The 16,341-nt window shown below is 43.4% G+C and overlaps 1 protein-coding gene across 3 annotated transcripts in view; it reads right to left on the bottom strand.

Annotated features, from left to right (window-relative positions):
* Positions 1-874: 874 nt before the first annotated feature.
* Positions 875-16,341, bottom strand: part of DSTYK (dual serine/threonine and tyrosine protein kinase) — a 56,547-nt gene continuing 41,080 nt past the window's right edge. The window contains exons 4-13 of one of the 3 annotated variants that reach the window (XM_082614216.1): positions 14,218-14,450; positions 13,738-13,821; positions 12,898-13,074; positions 12,148-12,277; positions 11,617-11,773; positions 11,051-11,183; positions 9,031-9,144; positions 6,662-6,776; positions 4,045-4,179; positions 875-3,606 (exon numbers count right to left, since the gene is read on the bottom strand). In XM_082614216.1, the coding sequence (XP_082470342.1) occupies positions 3,419-3,606; positions 4,045-4,179; positions 6,662-6,776; positions 9,031-9,144; positions 11,051-11,183; positions 11,617-11,773; positions 12,148-12,277; positions 12,898-13,074; positions 13,738-13,821; positions 14,218-14,450 (1,466 nt within the window). In that variant the 3' untranslated portion in view covers positions 875-3,418. The other 2 variants (XM_082614217.1, XM_082614218.1) reach the window with 2 other exon arrangements.

Here is a 16,341-nt window from a genome sequence, read left to right as displayed (position 1 = left end):
ATACGGGAAATACGAGAATATATGGTATATGCATAAAGATGGCATATATTTAGCTGTGAAGGATGGCTGGAGTTAGTGGAGAGTTTCACAAGTGTAACAGGCTTATCTACATTAGATGACTATTGTGTAGGGGAGGCTGAGAACCAGATTCAACTTTAGCTTTTTCTTTAGGACTTAATCACAGACACATCAACTGTTTAAGGTGTGCTGCCATCTCCTGGCCAAACTTGTGTTGCAGCCAGATCACAAGCAGTTACAGCAAAAAGCGAAGCAGCTCTGAGTATGACGTAGTAATCCAAATCAAAACAAAGGCGCACACCCTCTGGGAGAAGGCATGCTTCGTGCTGACTGACAGTCCCTGGTGGCTACAGATAGTGCTGCTCTGCTGGTAGAGGCCTATGATGGAGTTCATCAGGCACTGCCGAGCAAGCACATCTGAAGAACAGGCTGAGCCTAAAAAGAAAATTCAGATATTCCAAATGCAGATAGGCCCATATATGGATTCCATGCCCCAATTCTCTCACAGTGTAATGAAGAGTAGATAGGCTTGTGCACAAGTTCAGAATGTTGCAAGTTCGTGCTGAAAAGAGGCTGGCGGAAAGGGTGTGAACCCAGGAGAGGCTCTGAAAAATATATTGCTATCACTCCACTTTGCCCCCTTCTTCTTCGCTCTCCTACCTCCCATTCCCGGGCCCTACCCTCTGGTAGTGGTCAAGTGCCCAGAGACTGAGAGCAATCCATGGGGGAGAGTAACATGTTCCATCAGTCTCCAAGGCAAACTGAAAGACCTCTAGGGTCCCAGTGGAAATGGAATGGAATAGAGAGCATTCTGTAGACACAGTGAGGTTAAGGGAAAACAAAAGCCAAACAGATATAAACCTAAAACGTTAATGTGATCTTTATTATACAGCACATCTGGTGTCTGTGCACCCCAGAAGTATACACAGTACTCTATAAAACCAAACCCAGCCATTCAAAATTACACTAAATGAAGACTTAACCCATAGTCGCATCTCTTAAAAATATACACAATTAACACTGTCCTGCTGTAACAATATCATGGAAAGAGACAGGTAGCACAGGGAGGGAGAGAGTGTAAGAACTGAAGTTTGTGCCAAAGTAATTTTCTCTTGTTATTGCACTTTTATTCTACACACTTAGTATACTACACTTTTATTTAACACTGTAATAATAAACATTAGTCCTTTGAAACAAACAAAAACGTTACATAAAGACAAAAGACAACAAGCTGTCCAGACCAATTTCCTTTCCAACCCTCTGAGTAAGGTGTCTCCCCAGTGTCAGGTGTTCACACACAGTCTCTTCAGTCAGCTCTGTGGACTGGATGTTAACAAAGCAGATAAAGTTTAAAAAAAAACCCTTTTCAGAACAGTAGTGTACTTAAAACCCCCAAGGGAGTTTGCCATACAGGTTTCTCAAGGTGACTCCCTCCTAACCCACTTAAACATCACACTAGCCCTAACCCACCCCACCCCCATATTTAGAAGGATAAACCTTCTTTTTTTTTTTCTTTTAAAGAAAAAGTGGGTTATTTGAACCAGCAAATCCAAAAATCAAGCTTTGAAAACTCAAAGAAAGCAACTACCCTTTCGGCAATGGACTCTTCGAGGGCCATTTATTCCACTCTGATGCAGTATGAACTTAGGAGGTTCCCTGATTAGTCAGATGGAATACCACGCACACCTTCTCTCCAAAGCAAGGCCAGAGGGAGTCTATTCCCCAAAGTGCTGTTATAATCACCAATCCCTTTTGGCTTCTCAGTGCTAAATAATAAGCCAAAAAATAAAGTGTCATTCAGTGCAGTTATCACTTTGCAGCCCTGCTACCCCAAACCACTTTGCTGATCAGGAAAATACTTTGTCAACCCCTCTTTGGCAGCTCAAGTGAAAATGCAAAAAAATGCATTGGAGAGCTGACAGGTACTACTTGAGAGTTCTACCAGTCCCCTGTTTCTATCCGTAGTAGTAATATATCCCTCCCTTCACTCTTTCCTTGAATTTTAGTGTTAAAAATTAGGAGAAGCTGCTGCCTAGGCTCTGTCCCCTTGAAACTGATGGAGTCACAAATGACTTCTTTGGTCTGAGAAGAACCAGCACAGTCCTCCCCAGAGAAGTGAAAGGCTTTTGCTCAATCAATGAGCCACTCTCTGCAGAGGATCCAGGGAACTAGGGCATGCCTGTGGAAACCTCACCCCGACGTGCATTCCTCAACGCCCCCAGACTGACCTTGCCGCTGGCTCCCTAGGCACTAAGGCAGCTACTCTGGAGCCCCAGGCTCCACCGCGTCTTCTGATTGCTCTGCAGGAAGGTCGTCACTCAATTCTGAAGCAACAGAAGCGACCAGACCTCAAGCACATTAAAAATGGCCAGGTAATCATTTTCAGGCTGGGGTAAATGGCCCTAATTAAGTTGGTAAGAAGGATGGAACACAGTAGGGGTAACTCTTTCATCCCATCCTTCTTCCTCCCCCTGCCACAATCTCACCTTACCACGTGGGAGCACAGACAACCAGAGCTAGGAGGTAAAATCTTCAGGACTTTGGCCTTGTTGAGCCCTCTACAGCCCAAGTGCTGCCAGGCCTCTTTGAATATCTAGTGTCTTCCCAAGTAATATACAATACAGTACATTTCATGGCATTGCATCACTTAAATAATGGATGCCAAGCAACAAAAAAACCCAAATTAGCAGACACTGTTATTCAACAAAAGCAAAGTATACACACGTGTTATACATATGTATTCCTGTACTCAGCCTGCTGAGTGTTTAAATAACACTTCCAAATATCTACATGTGGACTCTGGCTGGCCTGCACCTTTTCTCAGAATACTTTTTTTAAAATGAACTGCAACCACTCCTCATCTCCTTACTAAGCATTAGCCCCTCCCTTGCTTCCCCCTACTCAGGCAAAATATGTGGGCAATCTGCTAGAAAACTGGTGTCTGAGAGCAGACTAAGCCACGGGGGATAAACTGAAAAGGGACTCTGGGTGGAGAAAAACCTAACCTCCCATGTGTAAATGGAGCTATGAACTAAGACTTCCAAAGAATGTTAGGAATGTGGGCTCCACAATGGGAGCACAGAGTCCTGATTACGGCTGGAGTTAAAAGACAGTCTGGAAAAGGGAACCAGGTAAGACTTTTCTTGAAATTTCATACAGAAGAGATTTATACTGACTTTTTGGCTAAAGAAACAGCTGGGGCATCAGTGAACTGTTGGATATGCTCACAGCCATCCAACTCTTCCCTATCCAGGAGTCATCTCTGCCTGGGAAGGTCTCAAGTTGCCCAGCAAGCATCAGTCCCCTTGGGAGCTCTCTGTAATGAATGTCAAATTCTTCCCATAGTCAAAAGGTGAGGGGAAGGAAAGAAATAAAGAGTGAAAGAGAAAGGTCTCCGCTTTCAAGTCGAATCATCGAGTCCTCTGTTTGGCCTCTCACAATGTGACTTGCATAGCCGGTCCATGATGCCCTGGAGCATGGGCTGGACAATGCCCAAGAGAGGTCTCTGAGAGGGGTCACCATCCCAGCAGGCTTCCATCAACTGCCAGCACTCCTCATCAAACACAGGAAGGCGTTCTGGACGGGCCCCTAGAGAAAGGAGCATGGGAATAAGACCAGAGGCAGCGAGAAGGGAACCAACACAATGAAGAGGCATGATCAGCTCACAGGCTGATTACCCAGTTGGGGCTCAGGATGCTAAACAATGCAGTGAGCTTTGGCTTCGACTGCAGATATCTAGGTTAGAACCTAATAGTAACTGTGATGAAAAACTGGAATACACTGGCATAGGATGTTGAAAAATTAGAAATTTTAAAGATAAAAACCTGTCTGAGAGTTCAGAACCACGCTGCCTGGAAGCAAAGGTTTGATTTAAATGTCTTTTCTGGATTCCGTGATGGTTTAAATGTGTGTGAGGTCCTGCTGTGGAGTGGCCAGAGAGGAGGACAGGAGGCCACTGCGGCAGTGCCTGGTCTCAGTCTGCTCCCTCCTGGGGAGTCAGGGCAAAGCAAGGCTCGTGGTTCTTACCTCTCCGCACATTGTTCCAGAGATGGTCTTTGCTGGCACACCTCTCAAATGCCTCAGGGAGCTTGACAGAGCCTGAGCAGATATACCAGAAAAGAATGCCAAAAGCGTAGACATCCACAGAATTATCATACTTCCCTACAGCAAGAAAGGGTGACAAGTAGTGAGCCAGGGAGGGAATCAACAGCATCACCACTAACTTGCATCTGCAGAAGGTCTTTACACATTTTGTCCTAAAGCCGTTAATACCCATCATCTCTTACAACAACCCTGTGAGGCAGGACACGTTTATAATGCCCAGTTTATAGTACAACAAACTATGGCACTGGGAGGACTAAAGATTAAAAGAGCCAAAACTAGAACTTGACAAAGGGGAAGGAAAACAGACCTTTTATTTTATTTTAATTTATTTATTCTTTCACTGATATTCATTATATTTTGTATTTGATTATTTGTGTGAAGTACTTTTTTATTTTTAAAATAAATAAATTTATTCATTTATTCTTTCATTCATTCATTTTTGGCTGTGTTGGGTCTTGGTTGCTGCGCACGGGCCCTCTCCAGTTGCAGCAAGTAGGGGCCACTCTTCGCTGCGGTGCACGGGCTTCTCATTGCGGTGGTTCCTCCTGTCACGGAGCACCGGCTCCAGGCATGCGGGCTTCAGTAGTTGCAGCACCTGGGCTCAGTTGTTGGGGCTCACGGGCTCTAGAGCACAGGCTCAGTAGTTGTGGCTCACGGGCTTAGTTGCTCTGCGGCATGTGGGATCTTCCCGGACCAGGGATTGAACCCATGTCCCCTGCGTTGGCAGGCAGATTCTTAACCACTGTGCCACCAGGGAAGTCCGGGCCTTTATTTTAACGGGACAATCAAAAAGATTAATCCTGTAAGGTCATGTTAGGGAAATAAAGTTGGGAAGTACAGGTGGGTAGATAGGTTGGAACCATAACATAAAGATTTTTAAAGTCAGACAGAAGAGTCTGGATTTGATGGGCAGCAAGAGTCATTTATCCTTTAGAGCAGGAGGTGACATGAAGAAAATATTTCAGAAAGATTATTTTTACAGCAGTAGGATGAACTGCAGTAGAAATAATCAAATGAATTTAAATATGAAGTAGCCAAGATAAAATAATAAAAGTGGGAATAGAAATTTTTTTAAAAGGGAAAGAAAAATGATGACTGTCTATTTCTTTTCAATGTGTGTAGGACTACAGCTATCCAACTAACTCCTAATCCTTATATGTATCACTCAGTGAAGGGTTGGGGGAAGACTTGTGGCTAATGAGAGAAATCCAAATATTATACATCCAAATATTATAATTTGCTAATTTTAAGTCTTACCAATACTAACAAGTGACCTGCCATTCCCTTTCCACCTTCCCTGGCAATGACGCAACCTTCCTCATCCATTCAGGCTCAAAACCTCAGAGTCATCTTTTAGTCATTCTTTTCTGTTCATCACCCATATCAAGTTAATTACAAAATCTTGCCCATCCTTCCTCTGAATTGATCTCAAATCTGTACCATTTTTTGTTTCAGCACTACTACCAACTTCATCCTAGGTCTGGTCTCCACCACTGGTCTCCCTACTCGGCTCTTGCCACTCAATCTGCCTTACCTACTGCTACTAAACATTTCCATGAACATCTCTTTTCATCCCTCACCTGTTCAAAAGCCCAATAGCTCTTTACTTCTTTCACATCAAGCCTTCACTCCACTGCATAAATTTCAAGCTCAAATATATCTTATCTCCAACTTGTTTGCTATTACTTCCTGAACTGATTTCTTTCCTGTCATGCTTATTTCTAATAGGAAATTTTGCTCCTATTTCCTCTCCCCCAGCCTCCAGAATTTTCTCTCCTACCTAACATGGTCGGACTCTAGAGACAGAAAGACCTAAATTCCAATCCCAGCCTCATTACTTCTAGCTCAAGTGTTTTGGGGTGGGTTTCTTCATCAATCTGGCCTCAATTTTATCCATGACATGGACATAAAAATGTATCAATATCACCACAGAATTGTCATGAGGATTAAATGGAACAAAATATATGACATAACATACCTACAGTGCCTAACTCAGAGAATATATTAATAAATATATTGAGTTCCCTTCCCACCTACCAAGTTTTCCAGATCTCATTCGGTTTCTATCCAGAATTTCACCTCTACCACAAAACCACCTAACATTTCTTCTCTGAACACCAACATTACATTATGTAGCACTTAATCACATGTTGTCTTATACTGCTTCTGAATTATTTTACCTCTCAATATATCTCTGTCAACTGTAAGTTCTTTAATGATAGAGGACAACTCTTATTATATAGGAGTTATTCAATCAATACTTTAGGATTAAATAATTGGTTGACTATGGCGATGATGGCACTAATAGCCCAGAGGGACATCCAAAAGAACAGCTGGTGGCTCCCATTTACACTTTTCTTTCCTGCCCCTTTACCTCTTCACTTGTCCCCCTACTTGTCTTAGGTTTCCCCTGTTCTGGTTTCTCCCCTGCCTGTGCCAGAACTGCCCGTAGTACTTGTGGATACTACTTAGCCCAAAGGGTAGCACTTGGTTAAAACACGGAGCCCTGCCCAAACCCACTCCCTGCCCTCCAGCTTACCTGTGAAAAGTTCAGGGGCCATATGAATTGGTGTCCCCACAATGCTGCCTGACATCATGGCCTCTGGCTTGCAGAATCCTAAGTCAGTGATCTTGGCACGGTTCTGCTTGTCCAACTGCCAACAAAGCAGGGTGAGAGTCATCCTATGCCTGGTCCTGCACATAGTGCTCAGCTGCATACCCAAGCTCAAAAGTAGGCATCTACGTCACAGCAGTACTTAATCAACTCTGCCTCTATTCTCCCTGTCTCCAGTTCACTCCCATTACTGTCTTCTCCCCATACTGTAAACAACCTGATGGCAAGGACTGTCTTTTTCATCTTTGTATCCCCAGCACTTAGCATAGTGCCTAGCACATATCAGGAGCTTAGCAAATCTTGGAAGAATGAATAAGTGAAGGACACTGAGGCAAGTATTATTAGTTCCTGATTATTCTCCTCTGACCTCCAGAACCCAGGGCAGAAAGTTGCTAAATAAGAAGGTTGAGGTCCTCTGGTCAGCTGAGGAGGGTTTTTAAATTCCCTCTAGTTTCCTTTCCTGAGGTCCAAGACAATAAATCTGTCCCAGGTGAATGGATAAAGAAGATGTATATTATATACAATGGAATACTACTCAGCCATAAAAAAAGAACAAAATAGTACAGTAACATGGATGGAACTAGAGATTATCAAAAGAAGTGAAGTGAGTCAGACAGAAAAAGACAAATATCATGTGGTATCACTTCTATGTGGAATCTAAAATATGACACAAATGAACTTATTTACAAAACAGAAGCAGACTCACAGATATAGAAAACAAACTTATGGTTACCAAAGGGGAAAGGGGGTAGGGGAGGGATAAATTAGGAGTTTGGGATTAGCATATACCAACTTCTATATATAAAACAGATAAACAAGATCCTATTGAATAGCACAGGGAACTACATTCAATATCTTGTAATAACATAAAATGGAAAAGAATACGAAAAGGAATATATACGTAGAACTGAATCATTTTGCTGTACACCAGAAACTAACACATTGTAAATCAACTATACTTCAATAAAAATTAAAATTTAAAAAAAAAATCTGTGTCATTTGGCTATTGACAAGCCTCTTAGGTTTCAGCCTAGAATTTTAGGAAGATATTTCCCTCCCCCCAAACTGCTATCATCTTTATATATCTTTTTTTTAAGTAAATTTATTTATTTATTTTTATTTTTTTGCTGTGTTGGGTCTTTATTGCTGCACGCAGGCTTTCTCTAGTTGCGGCGAGCGGGGGCTACTCTTCGTTCTGGTGCGTGGGCTTCTCATTGTGGTGGCTTCTCTTGTTTCGGAGTACGGGCTCTAGGCGCGTGGACTTCAGTAGTTGTGGCACGTGGGCTCAGTAGTTGTGGCTCGCAGGCTTAGTTGCTCCACGGCATGTGGGGTCTTCCCAGACCAGGGCTCGAACCTGTGTCCCCTGCATTGGCAGGCGGATTCTCAACCACTGCGCCACCAGGGAAGCCCTCTTTATATATCATTAAAGTGCTGCCAGAGACACTTCAGTGATAATCCAATATATTTTCAAAAGGAGTATGTCAAAAGATTCTTTATAATTTAGATAACAGGACTGGTAGGTTCATGACTATCTTACCTTTTAAGGTGTGTTTACCCATCTCAGTCCTCATCCAGCATCTCAAACCCTAAGCAATAACAAGACCTGGAATCCTCAAAAATATCAATGTCACAAAAGCAAAAAAAGGCAGGACTATTCTAGATTAAGAGGCTAAAGAAACACGACAAAATGCACTGTATGATCCTTGGATTGGATCCTGGGCCAAACAAACAAAGGATAGTTGAACATATTTGGGACAACTGGAAAATGTTAATATAGACTGTGTATTAACTAATAATATTGTATCAATTTAAACTTCTTGGGTGTGAATAATGGCATTTTAATTAAGTGGAAGAATGTTCTTTTCCTTAGAAGATACAAGCTGAAGTATATAGGAGTAAAGTTTTATCTGCAAGTTACCCTCGTATATAGTTCAGTAAAAAAATGTGTGTGTGTGTGAAGAAAGAGAGAGACAGAAACAAAGAGAGAATACACTAGGAAAGAGAATATGAATCTGGGTGAACAGTATGTGGGTCTTCATTGTACCACTCTTTTAGCTTTTCTGTAAGTTTAAATTTTCTCAACAGTGTTGGGAGAAAAAATCTTAAGCAATATAAGCTAGGCCTATGATGCAACTCCTCCCTAAGCTTCAAGTCCAAGATACCATCCATCCACTCTGCTGTTAACTGGTCACAGTCTTTTCCTGTGACCGAATTTACATCTATGTGTACCTCCCTCCAAAGGTCACTTACACATAGAGACAGGGAGTTATCTTGGGGAAACATCTCTTACTTACCAGCACATTTTTCAGTTTGATATCACGGTGGACAAGTCCCTGGCTGTGCAGGAAGCGGATTCCTTCCACCACATCTAGTGCTATCTGCAAACGGGTCTCCAGGGTCAGCCCAGCCTTGGGGAGACAAAAGGGTTTACTTGTCACTAAGAAGACAACTCCTCAATCCAACTTGCTTATACCAACTAAGAGTTCCTTCTGTGAGATACTGAAAGACTGACCACACTAGGGTACACAAGGACAGAAAAGTGGATGAGAATAAGGGAAGAAGAAAGCAGTCAGGAGAGGGAAATAAGGAAAAGCAAGGAAGGGCAAGCCATAAAGGCCAGATCAAATCCCTTGGAGGGAGCACTTAGGCCAGCTGGATGATCCCCAAATGTGACTAGGAGAGCCACAACCAAACGCCTGAAGGCATGAGTGCATCTCTAACCCTGAACAAACTCTAGAACTGCCTTAGAGGCTCAAAGTGAATGTTTCTAGGACTCTCAGGCAGATTTACTTCCATTGCTTTGTAGGACTGGTTAGCCTTTGGTTTTATGGATTCAAATACCACAGTCACTCATCTTACTTCTACCAAGCCTCCAATTTAGGGTCTCTTGAATTCTGGAGAATGTTATATCACTCATCCAAAAGCCCATATATGGTTCTAACCCCCTTATGGAAAAGCATCACATGGTGCTTAGCTTAACTCCCCTGAAATGAAGAAGGAAAGCCACTTGCAGAGTCATTTTATTCACCGTATTGATTTCTCATGGCTCCTGCAAGCATTTCTAAGGATTCTTCTGTTTTATTCCATATAAACTGGTACAAGAGGCACCTGTGAGAAGGGACCCACCAGATACTCTGAGGTTAGCTTTTCCAGCTCCAATGTAGAGGACAAACAAAAGAAACCTCTCTATTTCCCTGCGGGTGGCTGTTTTAGATGAGGGGAACTCAACATCCACCTGAGGGTATTTCACCTTCATTCAAAATCTTTCGCTTCTCACTGTCTACGGCAGAATTTGAATGCTATGGAACTTTTAACATTTTTGGTCTTCTATAATTTGTTCCCAACATGTCTTTGCATATTATCTCCCCTCTATTCCCCAAATGAACCAGCTGCTCCAACACAGTCAGTGTCCTTCAAATGTTCTGGGCACTAAGCTATTCCTTCCCCTAGTATGACCTCTTCTTTCCATCTGCCCAAATTTTACCCATCAGGGTTCACTTATCCAACCCAAATGCCACCTGTTCATGAAATATTCACCGACTACAATTATTTTATTTTATTTTTTTAATTTTTTTTTAAATTTATTTTTGGCTGTGTTGGGTCTTCATTGCTACGTGCGGGCTTTCTCTAGTTGTGGTGAGCAGGGGCTACTCTTCATTGTGGTGCGCGGGCTTCTCACTGCGGTGGCTTCTCTTGTTGCAGAGCACGGGCTCTAGGCGCACGGGCTTCAGTAGTTGCAGCACACGGGCTCAGTAGTTGTGGCATGGGGGCTTAGTTGCTCCGCGGCATGTGGGATCTTCCCAGACCAGGGATCGAATCCATGTCCCCTGCACTGGCAGGCGGATTCTTAACCATTGCGCCACCAGGGAAGTCCTTACAAGTCTTTTAAAAGCCCCTGGCCAATTATACTTTTTGATATCCCCTTACGTTTCTTAATACAGGGCCTTGTACAAAGTAGTCACTAATAAATATTTGTTGACAATAAAAACTAGCTTAATTCACTGAGAACAAAAAAAGAGAAAGAATAGCAGAGTTATAGGAAGCTTTTCTGCTCTTCTGTATAGTCTAGATTTTTACAGTACCACGAGGGGTAAAAGTGGTGAACTGCAGTATTCTGGATATAAGCTGGGCAAAGAAACATGTTCTGAGACATTTTTAAGGCTTTTTGGAAATGAAGGTAATAAAGCTTGATTACTCCAACATTGTCTTATGAGAGCTAGAGGCTCTGAATAAAGAAGAAAGGAGGAAAGGCCAGAAAGGAACCTGTGGATCTGGCTGCCAGCTGGACCTCACTCCCTCCTTGCCCTGCCTCACCTTCAGCCCACTGTAGAGGTCCCGGTGCAGCCGCTCCATAATGAGCAGCACAGCGATGCTGGAGCCACCACCATAGTTGTAGTCGATGACGGAACCGTGCAGATCCACCAATCGCTCATGCTTCGGCAGAGACCTGGTGAGAAGCGGAAAGGTCTGGGCTAGAGGTAACCTTGCACAGCATGTCACTACAGTGGAAGAAATAACCCTGAGACCGTGCATAGTCCAGGCCCAGAGGTAAGAGCCCTCAGTACAGAGAGAGGGCAAAGAGAATGGCCTCTCTAACGAGGACAGAGAATTATGGAATCTAAAAACTGACAGGCCTTAAGGACTAAGGAAGAAAGTCAAATGGAAGGATGGGTCTGAGAAATTAGGATGGTGGGGAAAGGGCAGGTAAAGGCAGGAAAGGCACATTTCTGGGCCAGACACTGGAATACTGGTCTACAACATTTTGTGACATAGGAATGGAGAGACAAGGTATACTATAGCTCTTGGTACAAAATTTATACCAGGCTTCTAGCTTCTTCTCTGGATTGTTCCCCACAAAGAAGAATGAGACCAGAACCTACCTCATGTAGTGGAACTCCAAAGCTAGGTCATTCCAGTGCTTCTCATCTGGAGGGACAACCGACTTGAGGGCACAAGGGAAGTGTCCCCCCCAATTGTCACACAGGTACACCACACCATACTGGCCCCGGCCCAGTTCCTGTCCCAGTTTAGGTTTACCTATAAGGTACAGAGACAGAGATAAGGCAGGAAGGATGGGAACTTGCTGGGCAACCTCTCTAAGATTCTTAGACGTGGACCTACCTAGAAGCAGGAAGTCATAATTATGCCAGGGGAAGAAATCTGGATGTTTTCTAAACCAGTAGTAACCTAACTGGTTTAATTTAAATAAACTTTGGTTGTGTTATTGAACTATACAAATAGCAGGACCAAACAGACTTCATCAGAAATTCAAAAATACATCAATGGGTGTTTAGGCAGCTTTGCAAGGAAGCAGCTTTAGACACTGGGGTTCTCCAGGGTTGGACATGAGGATGTCAGGTATCCAGAACCTTCCTCCTCCAATTTACTAGGGAAAAAAAATAAGGACTCACGATGCAGCAAGACATCCTGTAAAGAACGGCTTTCCAGCGAAAGGCGGGCCAGGCGGGGAGCATGATCTTTCCGAACCTTCAGCCATAGATCTTCAGTTTTCTCCAACCGGCCTGAGTGGCCAGCTTCCAGCTGGGAAGGAAAAAGAAGAAGGAAATATGACTTATCAGGTCCCCAGCTTTGGCTTCCTCACCTATTATACAGGGATAATAATATCTACCTCATGAGGATACCTGTGAGAATTAAATAAGATATATGTAACATAGCTCAGAGATTGGCAGATAGTGAGCATTCATTAAGTAATACTTTTTCTTCCTGGATGCATAATCACAGCTACCCACCCTCCCCTCCACACACATGTACACATGCACACGCGCACACCCCAAAGGGATAAGCAGATGTCACATAACTGCAAACTACTATGGAAGTTGGAATGTCATCCCTGTCACTCATTCCTAAAATACTATATAAACTCATATAAAATTCCTACCCCTCGATTTTCATTCCTCACTCAGTGAAGTGGGGAGAAATTAATTGAGTTCCTTCCATTCTCTCTAGAGTTAGAAAAATATCCACATGAAAAATTTACTGATGAAACAACCTGTAACTTAGTATTATCCTTTAACAGAATAGAAAGGAAATATACTGATGATTTTTTAAAAATTATGTAGACAGCAGTAGACAAAACATTCCACAGTGGATGAGGTTCCTCTCCGACTGATCCAGCTATACGTCCTTTCCTATATACCCACCTGCCGCAAGGAGGCTGCAAAGGCCTCATGAGAACTGTTGAGCCGAGTCCGGAATTGGCTGCAAATGCTCTTGGCCAACTTGGAGGCACTGAGGCTCTCAATGGCTTCCTGGGCCACCTTTCTCTTCCACTCTAGTGTGATGGCAGGTGGGCTCACCCATGTGATGCGCTGGATGATCTGTCAGGATGAGGACAGTGAGAACAGTGAGGGATGGGAGACAGGAACCACTAGGAAGAACCAACACCCCTCCCTCGCTGGGTTGCCCACTCATTAGGCCAGGATCTTAAGATAAGAGCTGTATGAAGTCCAGCACTCCTCTCCAATTCCATCTACCTCAAAATCAGGGCTCAGCCCAATGGAAAGCATCAAAGAACACTAGGCCTAGTCTGCATGCTCACAAATCAACACATTACATTCAGTACTGGGGGTGCCTGATAAATCCCTTTCTAGATACAGCAAATAACTCTACATAAGAGTCAGATGGAACATCAGAAAGGAAACCACACTCATGGCCTCTGGCAACAAAGCCTGGTTCTGAGAAAATACTTAGGTTGGGAAAAAGAAATATGAAGAAGCTAGTGAAGCAGGGTTTTATGGCTCCATAAAATATCATTTAGACACATCACTTTTAAGAGTTAAAGGGGGCACTGTTAATAATTATTTCAGAACAGGCATAAACCAGGATTCTCCCAGGCAGGCAAACCACGACAAATGGCCACCTGCCCTGACAGACATCAGTTTGTTTAGGACAGACATCCTAGACATCAGTTTCTGTTGGAGCGACCAAGATTCACCTAAGCCAACTAGGGGCTGAAAAACACTTCCCTAAACAACCTCTACCTGTTTGATTTGCTCCCACAGCATCCTTGTAACTGAGGACCCTGAGTGAAATGTGACTTCAACATGATAGGCAGCATTTAAGATCTGAAAGAGAGTACACAAACGAAAGTCAGTATTTCCTGAGTGGCTAATTAAAAATGCAATAATTGATATTTATTTCAAGAACATGGTCCAGTTTCAAGGTTCCCAAATCTATCCCTCAGTATATGTGCAGAGTCAACGCAGGCTGATCATCTATTTGGTGACTATTTGGGCTCCTTTACTTCATCTTCATCTTCTTGCTCATTGACTTAACTGCAATTTGACAGTTCACAAGCACCTCCCACAGACAGTGGTCATGAGATAGGAAAACAAAATAAAATTCAAACTGGACTGGCAAAAAGTTGAAAGGGAAATTCTTGACTAACTTGAAGCTGGGTTCGTGGGTGGATTCTGTTTCATGTGTTATCTGTGACACGCTCTTAACTACCCTTTGAGTACCTGTTTGAGATAATTACTGGTGATGTGAACCGAGACATCCTGAGACTTCTCTAGGCTCTGCAGACACCGTTCCAGGGTTCCGACGAAGCTCTCACGTAGGTAATCCACAGAGCTGATCAGCTTGTTAGCCACTGCTTGATTAAGCCGGGAGATGATGAGTTCCTGGATCTGTCGGATGCAGCATTTGATCTCTCTGGTGCCCACTGGTTCTCCATTCTCAGGGACAATGACATCTATGGAGGCAGAGCAAAAAGCTAGTTGGCTGTGAGGGGAAGGGGCAGGCACACTGAATAAAGGCAGCTCCCAAGTCAGACCCAAGGAGCTACCAGGAACAACAGCTACTAAACACATATGGCTGACAAACTGACTCTCAGTATGACCATGGGCCATGCAACCCTCAACTACTTAAGGCATCTAAGAATCGTGAGAAGGAGCAACTGTGTACAGAATGAACCTATTGATTTTGTCAGCTCTTATGTCACATTTATAGAAGAGGAGAAACAACATGTATTGACTGCAGACTATTTGAAATACACAGTAGGAATTTTTCATATGTAATCTAATTTAATCCCAACAACAACACTGTCAGGGGTATATTACTGGTTATATTTTACATGTCAGGAAAAAGCCTCAAAGAGAGAATAAAGCAGGCACTGGGAAGGGATGGTACAGTTAGGAAGGAATATAGCTAGCATTTGAACCCAAAGCGCATGGATTCCAAAGCCTCTTATCTTTGTAATAATTCACACTTCCTAGCATATTAATGAGAAAAATCCAAGAGTCAAGAATTCAATTTTAATCAACTACTAGAGAAATAAAAAGTAAAACTGGAACACTGTCCCCACTACGCTACTAGCTCTCAGGATTAGAAAAGTCTGTTGTGCAAACCAGAGGACAGAAGAACTTAAGAGAAGACAAATCACCTATAAAAATTCCACTCCTAAAAAGGCCCTCTCTAATGTTAGAAACTTATATTGGTGCCACCTCTTTGGAAGAAATCTGGCAATATCTATCAAAAATTTAAGCTAGGGCTTCCCTGGTGGCGCAGTGGTTGAGAATCTGCCTGCCAATGCAGGGGACACGGGTTTGAGCCCTGGTCTGGGAGGATCCCACATGCTGCGGAGCAACTGGGCCCGTGAGCCACAACTACTGAGCTTGCGCATCTGGAGCCTGTGCTCCGCAACAAGAGAGGCCACGACAGTGAGAGGCCTGCGCACCGCGATGAAGAGTGGCCCCCGCTCGCAGCAACGAGAAAAAGCCCTCGCACAGAAACAAAGACCCAACACAGCACCCCCACCAAATTAATTAATTAATTTAAAAAAATTTAAGCTAACCAACCAATAAACAAAAGAAATCTATACACCCTTTGACCCAACTACTGTTTCTGCTTCTAGGAACTATTTTTCTAGAAATATACCTTTACAAGTCTCAAATACATGCATGCACAATGATGATCAATGTAGTATACTCTGAGAAAGAAAGAGAGAAAGAAAGAAAGAGAAAGAAAGGGAGGAAGGAAGAGAAGGAAGGAAGGAAGGAAAGGAGGGAGGGAGGGAGGAAAGGAAAGGAGGAAAGAAAGGAAGGGAGGAAGGAAAGGAAGAAAGGAAGGAAGAAAGGGGCTTCCCTGGTGGCACAGTGGATAAGAATCCACCTGCCAATGCAGGGGACCCAGGTTTGAGCCCTGGCCCGGGATGATCCCACATGGCTGTGGAGCAGCTGGGCCCGTGAGCCACAACTACTGAGCCTGCACTCTGGAGCCCACGAGCCACAACTACTGAGCCCGTGTGCTACAGCTGCTGAGGTCTGTGCACCTGAAGCCCATGCTCCGCCAACAGGAGAGGCCACCGCAATGAGAGGCCCGTGCACCACAATGAAGAGTGGCCCCCGCTTGCCACAACTAGAGAGAGCCCGCGCGCAGCAACAAAGACTCAATGCAGCCAAAAATAAATAAATAAAATAAATAAATTTATTTTAAAAAAAAAGAAAGCAAGAAACAGCCTACATATCCAGCAGTAGGGGAACAGTTAAATAAATTAAGGTATATCCATTAGAAGAAGACAAGTTTCTCTGCACATTTATGGAAAGATCTCTAAGATATAGGGTAAGTGAAAAAGCAAGGGCAGA

This window comes from Mesoplodon mirus (genome assembly GCF_964341445.2).
Source record: "Mesoplodon mirus genome assembly, chromosome: 3".
NCBI classification, from domain to species: Eukaryota; Metazoa; Chordata; class Mammalia; order Artiodactyla; family Ziphiidae; genus Mesoplodon; species Mesoplodon mirus.
The sequence above is the reverse complement of the archived record's forward strand: the minus strand, read 5'-3'. Positions and strand labels throughout refer to the sequence as shown.